Source organism: Thunnus albacares, chromosome 8, assembly GCF_914725855.1.
Source record: "Thunnus albacares chromosome 8, fThuAlb1.1, whole genome shotgun sequence".
NCBI classification, from domain to species: Eukaryota; Metazoa; Chordata; class Actinopteri; order Scombriformes; family Scombridae; genus Thunnus; species Thunnus albacares.
Window position 1 is genome coordinate 8,339,126 of NC_058113.1, and position 14,100 is coordinate 8,353,225.

General features: G+C 39.9%; 1 protein-coding gene across 1 annotated transcript in view; it reads left to right on the forward strand.

Annotated features, from left to right (window-relative positions):
* Window positions 1-7,554: 7,554 nt before the first annotated feature.
* The window catches only part of eif3ea (eukaryotic translation initiation factor 3, subunit E, a), a 31,062-nt gene continuing 24,516 nt past the window's right edge, over window positions 7,555-14,100 (forward strand). The window contains exons 1-5 of the mRNA XM_044359025.1: window positions 7,555-7,680; window positions 8,850-8,967; window positions 9,250-9,367; window positions 11,424-11,466; window positions 12,491-12,595. Coding sequence (XP_044214960.1) covers window positions 7,591-7,680; window positions 8,850-8,967; window positions 9,250-9,367; window positions 11,424-11,466; window positions 12,491-12,595 — 474 coding nt within the window. The 5' untranslated portion in view covers window positions 7,555-7,590. The remainder of the gene's footprint in view (window positions 7,681-8,849; window positions 8,968-9,249; window positions 9,368-11,423; window positions 11,467-12,490; window positions 12,596-14,100) is intronic.

Genomic DNA, 14,100 nt, shown 5'->3' on the forward strand with positions numbered 1-14,100 from the left:
ACTTGCTTACAGAGACATTTCAGAGATCTGATGTCATATCCAGTGCTGCTCACTGCATATTGCTACTGTTATGCATACTTTGTCGATGTTCTACTGAGAAAGGGCAACAAGGAGATGTTTTTTTTCTGAGGGACACTGATATTGTAAAACAGCCAGGCATCATCAGTAATGGGCAAGTGCAAGTGCACAAGAGAATGATAAAATATCATTATCTCTGTCAGGGACACAAATAATAACACTGTGTACAGTTTAAGTTACACACCACTTTGGCAATCTGTGCACTTGTAATTTTCAAGTCTGCACATGGCAGTCAGTTGATATGTGGTTGGGTTTTTGCTGGAACACCAAATACCGAAGTAACCACATTAAAACAATCATACACTGTCCTTTGGGGTAGAGGGCTTTCCCCTGTCTGCCAAGGTGCCACTGAAGGCCAGGGCCCTAATAGTGACCTGCAATAAACACCATGGAGCAGGCCTCACTCTTGGGATTTCAGGACATGATGGTCTGTGAACAAGCTGTCTATAACTTTGAGATGCAGCTGGATGTGGTGGTGGTGAAAAAAGCCTCTTGACATAAGGCGCCTGTTTAACTTGGAGCAGCTCTCTTGTGCAGAAATGTCACAATATGGGAGATCAATTGCAGCCATCTGAAAACCCAAATTGTACTACTTGACTGGTGCTTACGTAGGTTTCCATGCTCTGGAAGCCCCCACATATGGCACAGGGGACAAGCATATATATATTTTCCTTTTCAGTCTCCATGTATGAAAAAAAGAGAAATATTCCAGTAGAAACACTTCACAGGCATTATATTTTGATTTCTGACAGAAGCAATCAGAGTTGGCAATCTCTAAAATGAACAGCTATGGACTAAAAATTGAGGTAAGGTTGAGGTGCTCTCTGTGGTTTTGAAATAGTTCCTGTTCCATCTAGATTTCTTTTTCGTTGGTGTTGTACAGTGAGTTGCGGAAAATGAAGACAGATGCAATTAGCAACAATGTTTGGACTCAGCCTTCTGGAGCCGGCAGCACTGTGTTTACTTTGAAATCTGATTAGGTCCCCTGTCTGACCAAGTTGCTTTCACCTCACCGCGAATAACTCTGTACAGATGACTTCAGCACGCTTTGCCTCTGATGGACTCCCTCTATTGCACCTTTGACCTCACCCATATCCTGAATGAGAGGCCCTGAGCGGGAAATTATGGCACATCACAATTAGGCTTCCTCACTCTCTTGCTCTTCTCTCTCTTGGCTTCAGTGCCAAGAACAATATTCAGCTCCATGTCAGAGCAGCACCACGCTGGTAATTGACGTTACTCACACAGTTCGAAGCTTAGGATGTATTGCTCCCCTGACACCTTGTGTAGTAGCGTGATTGCTTATTGTGGATTGGAGTATTACCACATGTAGTATATTATGTGTTGCTGGGTTGGTTTTAATAGCCAATCGTCCTTTCTCATTACATCGAACAAGGACTTGACATCACCATGCATGACCGTTACCTCCAAAAGAGTGTGATTTGGTCATTTAGAATTAGAAAAACTCATCTTTACAACCTTTTGACATCGCCATAAATTAATTTCCACATGAACAGATCACCGCGCTCCTCCTGGAATTCATAATAATAAAAAAGTCATACTGAAGGATTTGACATTTGAGCCTAATCTTACATAACCCTCATGCATTCTTATTAAAGCGAAATTTTTTATGTTTAAGAGAGGATTTGGCAGTGATGTGACAATTTTGACACCTCCAAGCCAAATATTAAAAAATGTTTCTGCGCCGTATCCAAGAATCACATCATCTTCCTCCCAAGTTGCAGCAGCTGATGAAGTTCATTCACTTCAACGGCATTTTTTTGTATCATTCCAACTCAAAATATATAAAGCATTTCTACAACCTCTCAGGGGGTCGAACCTGAGGTTTGACGTTCATAGGAGTCATGGCTATTGTTCACTGGTCTCACTTTCTCTCCATTATTTCGAGTGGTTTTATTCAGAGCCCTCCACTTAGTTACATAAATACACACAATAGCAATTATTAGAGAAATTTGGAATCCACAGGAAGAAGATTATTCAAATCTCATCCCCCGTACCAGTGAAAGCCTGTAACTAAACAGCATAAGCTGGTGTTATCAGATTTCACTTTTCTTTTCTGGTAAGAATGCTCATGACCGCAAATTTGGAGATAGCGCCGTGTTCTCTCTAATGTCATGTTTTTAAAGAAAATTGCAGAGGAAAAGTGAAGTTATGCATAACGAGAGGAGCGAGCATGGGAGCAGAGCTCGTTGAAGAAGGATTAGAGAGGTCAAATATTGATCGACTCCCCTGTCTGCGTTCTGTGATATTGCTGATGTGTGTGAATACAAGTCATTCCTTGTTTGTGCAGTGGACATGTGTTGCGCAGATGTTCTGCCATGCTTGGTGCCATTGGGTGCTCGCTGGAAGTTTGTATTGTTTTCTGGCCCATAGGCCTGGTCGATAACCTTCATCCCATTGCCATCGAGTGTGACAGTGCTGAAGTCAGCACTGGGCTCTGCAACAGGAGTGTGGGCCGCTGATTTATAACCTGACACGCACCAGGAGCGAGGTGATGCATATCTAAAAAGTTTACAGAAGAATCATTGAAATTCATATAAGATGCTGGAATTCAGATTCAGAGCAGGGATGCTTGGCTTTGCAACATCCAGCGCCGAGTCATTTGTCTTCAGATCTTATTGATTTATATTTTGACAGATATTAGAATGAGGCCAGTGGTGGGTGTCTTTGGCAGTGTCATCTCCTCTCCCTCTCTTGGATTCATTTGTTGACCAAGAAGGCTTTCAGGGAACTGGAGAGCTGAGGTTTTTCATGGAATATTTGGCCCATCACTCTAGCGCCCTTTAAGTTTATCCCATTAAGGCTGAGGAGTATTTTACAAGAACACGCACACATGATTTACAGAGACAGAAATAGTGGATGAGTGTTTATATTTACTTCACTTTTATGGGCTTTGTTTAAAGTTTTGATAAGCCTTTAGCCCAAACCTTTTCATTCACTAGCCTGGCTGGGTACTAAGGGAGTTGCTGGGAACAAATCATTAGTTACATTCACCTTTTTGGTTGGGTTGACTGAAAAGCACCTTGGCAAGAGCAGATTACACAGTTGCAGAAACATTGCCAGGACATAGTTATTTTAGAGAGCAGACCACCATGAACTGTATCCTCAAAGAGGGCGGATCTGACAAACAGCAATCTAAGTGAGAGAAGATTAGACTCACATTTGTAAAGCCTTAAAAGAATAGTTTGACAGTTTGTGATATATGGTTGTTCCCCTCTGAGTAATAGTTATATGAGAAGATTAATTCCACTCTCACAACTACCAGCACCTCTAAAGCTAATTACTAATTAACATGTCATATGTTTGTTTAATCATTACAAAAATGGTTTATGTGCAAGACCATTTCTTGGCTGGGAGCAGTTTCTTCCTGGAGTCGCCCTTGGTTGCCTGGTGACCTTGTGGTGACAACAAGACTTCAGGGAGTCGCTGCTCACTTGTGGTTTTAATACTTTGGTTATTGCGTGGAAGCATAAAAACAAGGCTAGCTGCTTGCCCTTGTTTCAAGGTGTTTATGCTAAGCTAAGCTAACCAAACCATCTCCTGGCTCCAGCTTCATATTACGAGGATAAGTATGAGAGTGGTATCGATCTCTCAGAAGGAAAGAGAATAAGCATACTTCCCAAAATAATGAACTATTCCATGAAGCAGTTGGAGATTTCAATTTGATTTGCTATAATCAGTTTTCTAGAGCCTGTGTCCGTTTTTAATACGGTTTCAAATCACCAGTATTATCTTTAAATTTCTACAGGTTAAATTGATTTCATTTCCCCCCTCCTGATGCTCCCTCTTGCAGTTTATTTATCATACGATTAATATAGTTGATACTCAAGACATTATTAGAAAAAATCCAACAGGAAATTGCCTTGATCCATCCTCCTGAATCATCCCATGCCCATTTTTCCATCTCTCTGAAATGCATGGGTTTGGCTTTGCTTTTCTCTAAGGGGATGGATGAGCAAGCTGGAACTGGACCCTTTATAAAACATGAATTGAGCTTAGTTCAGGCCCCCATGTTGTTCAAACTGTCTGGCCAGATCTAGTCAGTAGTCTCTTTGTACTCAATTTGAGACTTATATTAGCAAATAAAAACAAGGTGTAGTGTTGAACAGTAAGATAACAGTACTCAAAATCGTTCAAATATCAACACTGAACTAAACATACTACATACAGTACTCTTAAAGGGCAAAGTTTATGCGTTCCTCTGTGAATACTGAAAAAGTCTGAAGTCTGCAAGTTGTTTGGGGTGAACTGATTGATCATGTTTATGTGAGTACAGTATGTTATCAGCAAAAAAAATAATGTTACTGTGGTGTTGGAAAAGAAAGTTGACCCAAAATCTGAAGAAAGGGAGGTTTTCTGCTCATGTTTTTCCAGAATACTACCTCTCAAGCACCTATTTTTTTATGAAGATTGGCTGGTTGAAACAGGAGAAACCAATGCAATTTGGCCTTCATATCAGTGTTTAAAATGCTTGATTTCTTGTCATTGTGGATTTAGCTTGTGGTATTTAACTTATCTCAGAATGCTTATTGGCTCTGCCTGTACCAGTGAAGATTTTTCCTGCTGCTTCCTAATTCAATATTGTGTAATAGCAAGTATTATTGCCTGCACATAAAATGGCAAGCACACAACTCACATTACACTGAAAATGGATAAAGGAGCACATGTTTGTGTTACATGGAGGAACAATTACTGGGTTATGATCATTTTGTATGGGAGGTTTAACATAAAATATCACTATTATGCAATGACCAAAAGCGAAAAACCAATAAGAATTTTATACACAAAACATAACATAATCAACTGTTCAAGTACTTCAAGAAAATGTGAAGCTCAAATGAAACAGTGGAGCACAAAAAAATGAGCTAATGTCAAAAATGAAAAAAGGGGCAAATGCATTAGCTGCTCACATTAATGAAAACTGTGGTAAAGACAACAGAAAGTATTTCATTGTGACCTTATGAAGCCAACTCAGCGGCAGCCAAACTGGCTGGAGCTTTTCAATCTTTAAATTAAATCTATGAATGATCTAATAGAGACAAATTCCCAAATCATACTTGCCAAGCACACCAAATTATTGTATGGGTGACTCTCTTTTACTGCAACACCTTTCCTGAAATGAAGCAGACGCCACAAAGGAGGCTTCAGCAGAGTAGAAGCTGTGTTTTCTCTTTTTTTCATTTTAAAGCGAGCTGCCACTGAGCCAGAGCTGACTGTGTCAGAAGCACCCAGTAAAACAGCAACTGGCCATGGTGAGTGCTGTCCGTTTATGACTCATTTCTACCTGCTGTCAGGCGGCAGGGAGAAGTGAGAGTGGAAGAGAGAGAGCCCAGTGGTAACAAGGGAAGAATTGTTTGAGGATACAAGACAGTGTCGTGTGGTTGTCAAGAAAACAAGGTACCAGTGAAAACTATTAGAGATGGGCCATTTAGTGGCTGATATTGGCTGTTGGCGGCCGGGTATGGTCGACACATGGGCACCTTTATGAGACAGCTGCTGAAGTGAAGGGGGAGAGAAGAGGATGGGTCAGATGCACAGTGAAGGCATTCTAACCTTGTGGAAAGTCAAATGATTGGAAATTATCTGATTGTTTTCATTAACATTCAGCAGACTGGTGAGTGGGGGTTCATCATGACTATATTTACCCTTAAAAGGTTTTAGTCTCATAAAGAAGTCATGCAGTCACACACAGGCTTTCGGGAGAAATATTGGTGGTGTCTGGAGGAAAGCCTATGTTTTCAAATTCAACAGAACGTTCACTTGGATCCCTCTTTATAAATGAAATGTTTCACTGTATTAACACCACAAGGAAATTATGGGAATTTTGAAAGGTTTACAAGTCATAGTCATTCATCCTTCTGAGAAACCAGCAATTTCCATACATGAACAAGCAGGTTGTCAGTGAAAGGATAAAACGTTTTTGAAACTTCCTTTCTCCATAACAGGGAGCTGGATATTAATTTATTGAATGAAAAGTTACTACTTTTTTCATTTAAATTTTATAGACCTGACAAGATCACATCATTCACAAATTCTACAAATCTGTACACTCCCGAACTAACAGTATACAAATTAAAAATTTTGCTTGTCTTTAAGGAATGATTGAAGTCACCAAGCCATAAAATGATTAAATCCTGCACACAGCAAACGCACAAATGGAACCAGAAAGTGATTTGAAACAATGAAATCTGCAATTATAGAAAACGTAAAGATCCCATCCAGACATGTTTAAGACATGTAAAAATACGTTTCTGTTAATAGTGATCTATGTCTGATATGGGGTTTCCCTCGAAAAGTTCTAATAAATAGTTAAAAACTCTTGAAATTACATCTATTTCTTCATCTTCCAGAAGAATCCAGAATCTATAAATATGCCAATATTGTTCATTTCAAAAGTTTAACTACTGGTTGAAAGATGTCGCCTACTTTACTGAAAAGTCCATTTTCAATGTATGTGCACAAGAGGCTTTAAGTTTTCACATCACACTGGTGTGAGTTGCATATTGGACCTTGATTAGCTTTCAAACTAGTTGTGATATCACAAAATCCCGCTTGCACGTACACGTCTTAAACTGAGATTTAAGGTGAGCACAGAGAAAGGCTCCTACTTCAGCAGATGACTTGTAGTGTCAAACTCTGCTCATGGGCTACATCATTCTGCACAGTGAAGTTGAAACATCCAAGTGACAAGTAGCAGAACTTAACAGTATATGAATAAGGCTTATCTGTATAATAATTTAAAAGGATATTTTTTATTTTATTTTATAAATTATATTTATGATTTGTTTTCATTTTTTACAACACAAAAAATTAAAACAAACAAGTAGACATAACAAAGTAAATAAAATAAAATAAAAATATAAAAATAATGAAAAATAAATGATAAATAAAAAAATAAAATAAACAAACTAGAAACTCAAGAAATAGAGTCAAGGGAACCAAGACAAAATGAGGTTGAGGTAGGACCAAGACGAAGTCTAAAAAACTAAATTTCTGGCGGATCAAATCACAATGCAATACAATACAGTACAGCAGGGTCCCCAGATCTTAAGAAACTTGGGATAGGTATTGGATGGAGTATACCGAATTAAGTATAAACAAGAAACCATGTAATTTAGCCATTTTTTTAGAGCAAGGAGGGGAAACACATTTTCACTCTCTTAGGATAACCCTTCTTGCTATGACAATACCAAACATGAGGGCTTGTTGTAATGCTGGGGGAAGAGTCAAAGAGTAGTTGGAGCAACCCAATTTAAGGGGATAATTTTAAAAAATGTAGTGTGCATACAGTGGAGTAAGAGCTTAAGCAACAGCTCAGACCCCAGCACAGTACAGCAAAGTAAAACTGGCTTCTGTAATTTGATAATTTCTCATTGGGATTAATACATTACAGTTTTACTCTGTGTCTTATCGAGGATGCTGAGGGTTTCGCTGATTGGTCGGTTACATACATGACGCAGCTGCATCGACTTCCCTTTCCCTGGAGCAAACATGGCGGAGTACGACCTCACCACCAAAATTGCCCACTTTTTAGACCGTCATCTCGTTTTTCCTCTGCTGGAGTTCCTGTCTGTCAAAGAGGTACGGAATATATTAACAGATGAACACTTCGGTACACATTTTAGGTATTTTTAGTTGGCTATATACGGCCTGTGAACAGTTTTCAAAGCCATACACGCGGGCTTCACATTTTCTGTAGCTGTAAAGAAACCACATTCAATCGGAGTGTAGGCGGAAGTTTAGGTTTTTGGATTCAAAATAAAAGCGGAAAATTATTAATCTTTGAGAAAATCTGTCAGTAAGAACAAAAAACAGGCAAAGAATAAGTGGTTAGATCGGTGGATGTAATGAAAACACTACCAGACTGTTGGAAAATATGGCGATAGTACACGATTTCCATAGATTTTTACATTTTAAAGTAAAGTACCGGAAGTCCTGCGATCAGCTGTGATGAGCTTTACACTGGTTCAGCTAGTAGCCTCGCGCTGTTTCAGCACATGGCTGTAGGAGCGCGTGTTTCCAAACTCGGGATTAGGAGGTTGTACAGAATTGGCGGGCGGTGCTCCTATACACGTTACCATTGTCTAGGTTAGCGATGTTTCCGCCCAATGGGGATATACTGGGCAATAAAACACTCATAACTGAGCTTCGTCAGGCTATGCTAACACCGTGAAGCTGAAAAAAGTGGCACATTTTTGTTGTGTAAAAGTTTGGAATGGACATTTAGGCAACAGTTAGGAAGTATCCCTTAAAAACTGGAGAATGTTTTTTTCCACAACACTAAACACAACTAGTTAGGCCTGCCGACACAGCGAATACCGTCAAAATAGCGGTGGCTAACTTTTTACCCGGCAAGCTAACGCTAATTTATCAGTCACTTTTCCGGCTGCCCGTGTGTAAAGTTGATCGATCCCTGCCAGCAGTGATAGACATTTTTGGCGTAAATTAAGCTGAATGTTGTTGTAGTAACACCCCTGAAGAATAGCCAGCATGTCATTTGTTTTGTTCAAGACCAATATTGTGATTTTGAAAGACAATTCACATTACCATGAGGGGCTTGGGCGTTATAGCACTGCAAGAAGTTATGAGTGGGGGAAAAAGACAGTTTCAAATATTTTCTTGGTTGTAGGCTAATTGTTACCTAATTGGAAACAAACACAATGTATCAGTCTTTCTCCCGGTCAAATAACTATATTGTACAAAAATATCCCCCTCACCTTTGTTTTCCCATTATCGGCTGTGTTTCTTAGATCTACAATGAGCATGAGCTGCTTCATGGAAAGCTGGACCTCCTCAGTGATACAAACATGGTGGACTTCGCCATGGATGTGTACAAAAGCCTCTTTTCTGAAAAAGAAATCCCACAAAGTAAGTGTTGCATGAACCAGTTTACGTGTTACACCCCAAAGACACACTCCTCCTTATTTCTTTTCTTTTTTTTTTAAGCGCACCAACTCACACAAAACCAAGAAAGATATTAATATTGCTTGATAGACATCATAAAAGGCTACTGTGCTTAACCACGCACTCAGAATTGATTAAGCAGTAAACTGTGTTTTACAGCGATTTCAGTGCTGGACCACAGACATTTTACATGTTGGTTTATGGAGTTACTGTAGATAATGACACTCTTTATCATCCTTGTGTCAGCTCTGAGGGAGAAGAGGACAGAGGTTGTGGCCCAGCTAAAGCAGCTGCAGTCAGAGACGGAGCCCATTGTGAAAATGTTTGAGGACCCGGAGACAACAAGGCAGATGCAGTCCACCAGGTAAAGCCTGTAATTTTTTAATCAAGAGTAGTCTCTTTCGTCTTAATTTATTATCCCAAAATTGATTTTATGTTTGGAATGATTAGCCTTACTGAGGTTGTGAAATGTATTACTGGTCTTGCAGCCATGATTCTAGGATCAGTAAAACCTGTCATTTGAAACAGTAGACGGCATAGCAGCATTGCAATGGGATTTTGTAACTGAATAGTAGTTGATGGAACTGCACTTTGAATGAAAAATGTATTTAGTCTTAGGGCTTTCACTGAGCAAAGTCAGCAAAGACAGAAGTAAAAAGACAGACACACAATGTTGTGGTTAACTCTATTAAGACTGTTTCGTCGTCTACAGTGATTAAAATAGTCTGGTCATATTCAGACTTTATCCTCTCCTTTGTTTCTTGGCAAGTGTCTGTACAGTTAATCAAAAGCATTTTCCATTTTCATTCCTTTTTTTCAGTTTGTACTGTTTTATTGTTTGAGTTGGGTTGTAGACATCTGTTTATTTAAGCCACAGATTTGTAGGAACTGTTATGTGAGATTTGAAGCCTGATAATAGCAACATTGACTTACAGTAGCACATGTCTATGTTATTGTTAGTTTGCTGTCAGAATGGAGTAAGATGAAAATCTTCCTTTTGGATGAGGAGTCTTATGGCTGTCTTAGTTATACATTATTTTTACAACTCTTACGGCTAAATTTATGCTCGGTGCAGTTGCTTGTTTTTAAAATTATGTCTGAATTAGAGGATCATCCAATCGTGGAAATGAGAAATGGGTTGATATTTGAACCCCGATACCCTGTCCTTTTGGGTTAATACAAACAGATCTGAGAAGTATTTTACAAGGTAATGGAAACTATTGGTCCGAGGACTTTTATTCAACAGTTAGCAAATAGGCCTATATGCCTTACCAGGCTTTATTTGGACAACTACTGAAGCCAGAAACCAAGACCAGCTATCATAGTAAATCATGATATTACTATATCAATGAACAATCTGTTATTATTGGAGAAAATTTGTTGGTTATGATCACCATTACGATAATCTATGATTTATGCTCTTGTTTTTTTTTTGTCTCATTTGACTTTTTGAGTCAATACGCTGCTGATGGCTCTTTAACATTTTCAGTGCAGAAGGTGGCAGTAATGCTGTGCAGACTTTTTCCATGAACAGTTGCCCCTTGATGGACACCTCAGCAGATGACTTTCATGTACATAAATCTCAAGTGCAATGTGAATATCTTTCCAGCATACATACAGCATAATATTACTATTGAGACATTGTGGACATAATGTTCTGTTGCCCATTTTTTGCCAGTGAAGAGGGCTATATCTGCAGTGTAGTTTGACATATGGTTCAAAATGCATGTAAAAGTGGCAGTTTCTAATGACATATGTAGTATGGGCAATGGCTCTGATAAATTATTAGGATCAGTGTTCCCATAATGCACAGCAGGCTGACATTCCACACTACAGGGAAGTCACCCTAGAGTCTGCCCTTCATTAGCCTCCAAGCAGGAGACAGCTTGTCCTGATGCAGTGGAGAAGCCTGCCTCAGCTTAAATAAAATCCACCTAACACACATCACACGTGTGCCATCAAATGCACACTCTGACATTCACATAATGAAAGTGCACATTGCCTGTGGACACACATGGTTTTAGTGTGGTGTCCACATAAATACCAAGATTTTAAGACCACAGGCAAAGTTTCAAAATCCAGTTGGGATACAACAGTTTAGCAGGGGGGGTGTATTCCTTTGTTTTGACAAAGCCATAGAGACTCAAAGACTGAGCTGAGAAATCAATATTCACTTTGTTCACCAGAGTGTATTAGACATGGCTAGCAGATTAGATTTGGAGTAGCCAAACCAAACATAATAAACAGCACATCACACTGTTTTAAGAGTGAAATGGTCTTCATTTATGTACAGCTCTTGATTTAGACCAGAAGTGGAAAAATACACCTGAATGGGGCACCAAACGCTAGGGTGTCAGCCAAACGGCAACTCAAGTTAAATGGCCTCTAACTACAGGAACTGTCTTGCTTTTTCTTTTCAGAGATGGACGAATGCTCTTTGACTATTTGGCTGAAAAACATAACGTAAGTTGGCCTGATTTGCTGACATCTCACTTCTTCACTGCATTTCCCATGGATCTTGTGCGAACCCATGGTTGTTTTAGGGGTGAAATGGGAGGGGCAGGCCAAACAGGGAAATGCAGAATTACTTCCCAAAACCCTTAACTCATTTTCGGGGTTTGTATGGCTTGCACAAATTCTGTGGACATTTACATTCTGTGGTGAATTGTTAAGAATAAACGGAGTAGCTCGGGACTCGTGGATAGAGCCGCAAGAATGCCGGAGGTTCTATATTTACCATGATGTTTGGCTTCTTAGCCTCCCCTCCATCGGTCCCTCCCACTCCGGTATCCTGCTGACCTGCATGCTGTCCTCAGTGCACCTCCACACAACCCAGGCTCAGGGCCCCGCAGCCTGCTGTGGGAAAGGCTTGGGCAGCCCAGAGCACCCACTGCCTGTCACGGATATACTGAATTTTAGTGAATGGCTTCAGTTCACGTGACGTCAGGGCATAGTGGACAGCAGGAAGGCCAGTTAAATATAGGAACACAAGTAGGCTTGAAATGATAGCATACATATGCATTTCATATTTAGCTCACATGACCACTTCTTGGCAGATTTGTTACAAAAGTTATATATTCTCTTGCCATTCATGGCAAAATACCACTGATATGATATAGCAGTGTTTGCTCCATATTCATTTAGCAGTGGTGTGCCACAGAAAGGAAATCATATCACTGCTACAGAAAATATGAAATTAAAATTTCCATTCCAATTTAGTCTCACTATGATTTAAAATATGTTTGGTTTTGTCCAAATGTTTGACAAGTAATAATTAAAAAAACACAACACCCTCACACTGAAACATTACTTCACTCAAACAGCAACAGAGACAAAACTGGAAGTATTCCCTTAGTGCTTACTGTGTAAATTTATGCAGCTGTGGTGCCTTGAATTTAAAACATGTCCAACTATTGTTTGACTATGTCTGACAAAATATCCCAATTTCTCTTATAGTGATATTGATACTCTCATATTTCTCTTGAAGTTTCGTCAGGAGTACTTGGACACGCTGTACCGATATGCCAAGTTCCAGTACGAGTGTGGAAACTACTCTGGTGCTGCAGAATACCTCTACTTCTTCCGTGTCTTGGTAAGTTTGTTGTTTTGTCCAACACATTCAACACCAGTTGACATTAATAGTGATGTTTGCTGATAACTACACACCTCACCTTACTTAATAGAGCGACCGTAGTATTTTACTGTTTTCATTTATATACTGACTCAAGGCATTTCTCCGACATTTTTAAAATTGAACATCACATTATGTTTGCTAGATTGCTTTAATTCCTCAAAAGGCCAAATGCTTTCATAGGGGAGGAAAAGAACACTTAGAAGTAATTGAATGTGAAAAGCTTACGTCATTGCCTATTCAATTCTCTGCACGTCTTCTGTATTAGGAGGAGACTGCTGCTCTAGGACTTGAGTAGGATCTTTTACTGGGCCAAGTGATCAGTGGCGGACTGCATAATCTGTCTGTAGTCTTCTCACGGGGCGGGTTTCAGTAGACAGCCTATTGATTTGAGTGCTGTGGCCAGAGAGTCCCTTGTCATGACTTCTGAGCTCATGGTGTGCTTAAGTTATGCAAGGCATCTCTTAAGTTTGCATCAAGAGGTTTACACAAATTTTGCAGGGTGTTTCTGGGAGTGTGTGTGCGTGTGTTGGGGGGATCAATCTGAAATGTTATTAAAGGCCCAAACGCACTGAAAGTGTCCGACGTGCGCGTTTTTGAACGTGCACCAAAAACGGTATGAGGCACGTCAAACCGCCTTGACGCCCCTACTTGTTTCGATTTTGATAGGACTGTAGTCTCCTGGTCGATTAGTTGGTCGATATGCTCTCGTCCGATCACATTCTCATTGGTCGAATAATCTCTGTGTTAGTTTCATAAGGAGAAAAGTGCTACATCAACAGCTTTCCAGGATTAATCCATTATTTCCTGCAGTGGGAGGGACAGACTAACAAATTACCTGTGAAAATTGGGGGTCTCTGTTGTTTTTACAATTTTGAACTCACCCAACCTAATGGAGACTGCTAGGTCTAACTGTACTCAATGTTTGCTGAACATTTACTGAATCCGTAAATTTTTTAATGCCAAAAATAACGCCAAATATTCATTCATTCGAAAATCAATAGCATTTAGTGGTCTCTGTGCAGCGCTATTCCGATACGTGAGTCAACCTCTGTGTCGTTACCTTGGAAACTGTTGGGAGCGTAACTCTGTTAAGGAATAGGGCATTGCGTAGTATGTTTGCATAGCAAGTCGGAATGAGCGACCGGCAGGAAAATGACGGTGGATGCGAGCAGAGCAGAGGAAAAGGTTAGTTAGCAAACAAAAAGTTAGCAACAATTGGTTAGCCTAACCTGAAGACGTTACATCCAACCCCCCCCGCGTGCCACTAATTGATTAGTTGAAGATTATGAATGATTTCAGTCGACCAAGACTTTCTTTGGTTGACTACAACCCTAGATTTTGAAGCATCAAATGAGGAACCAGCGACCAAAGCTGTTCTTTCTGCAGCACCAGCAAGCAAGAGAGAAAGAGAGACAGCGCAATGGTGGTTGACCGAGGAGAGGAAGCAGTGGTGGAGTGAATGA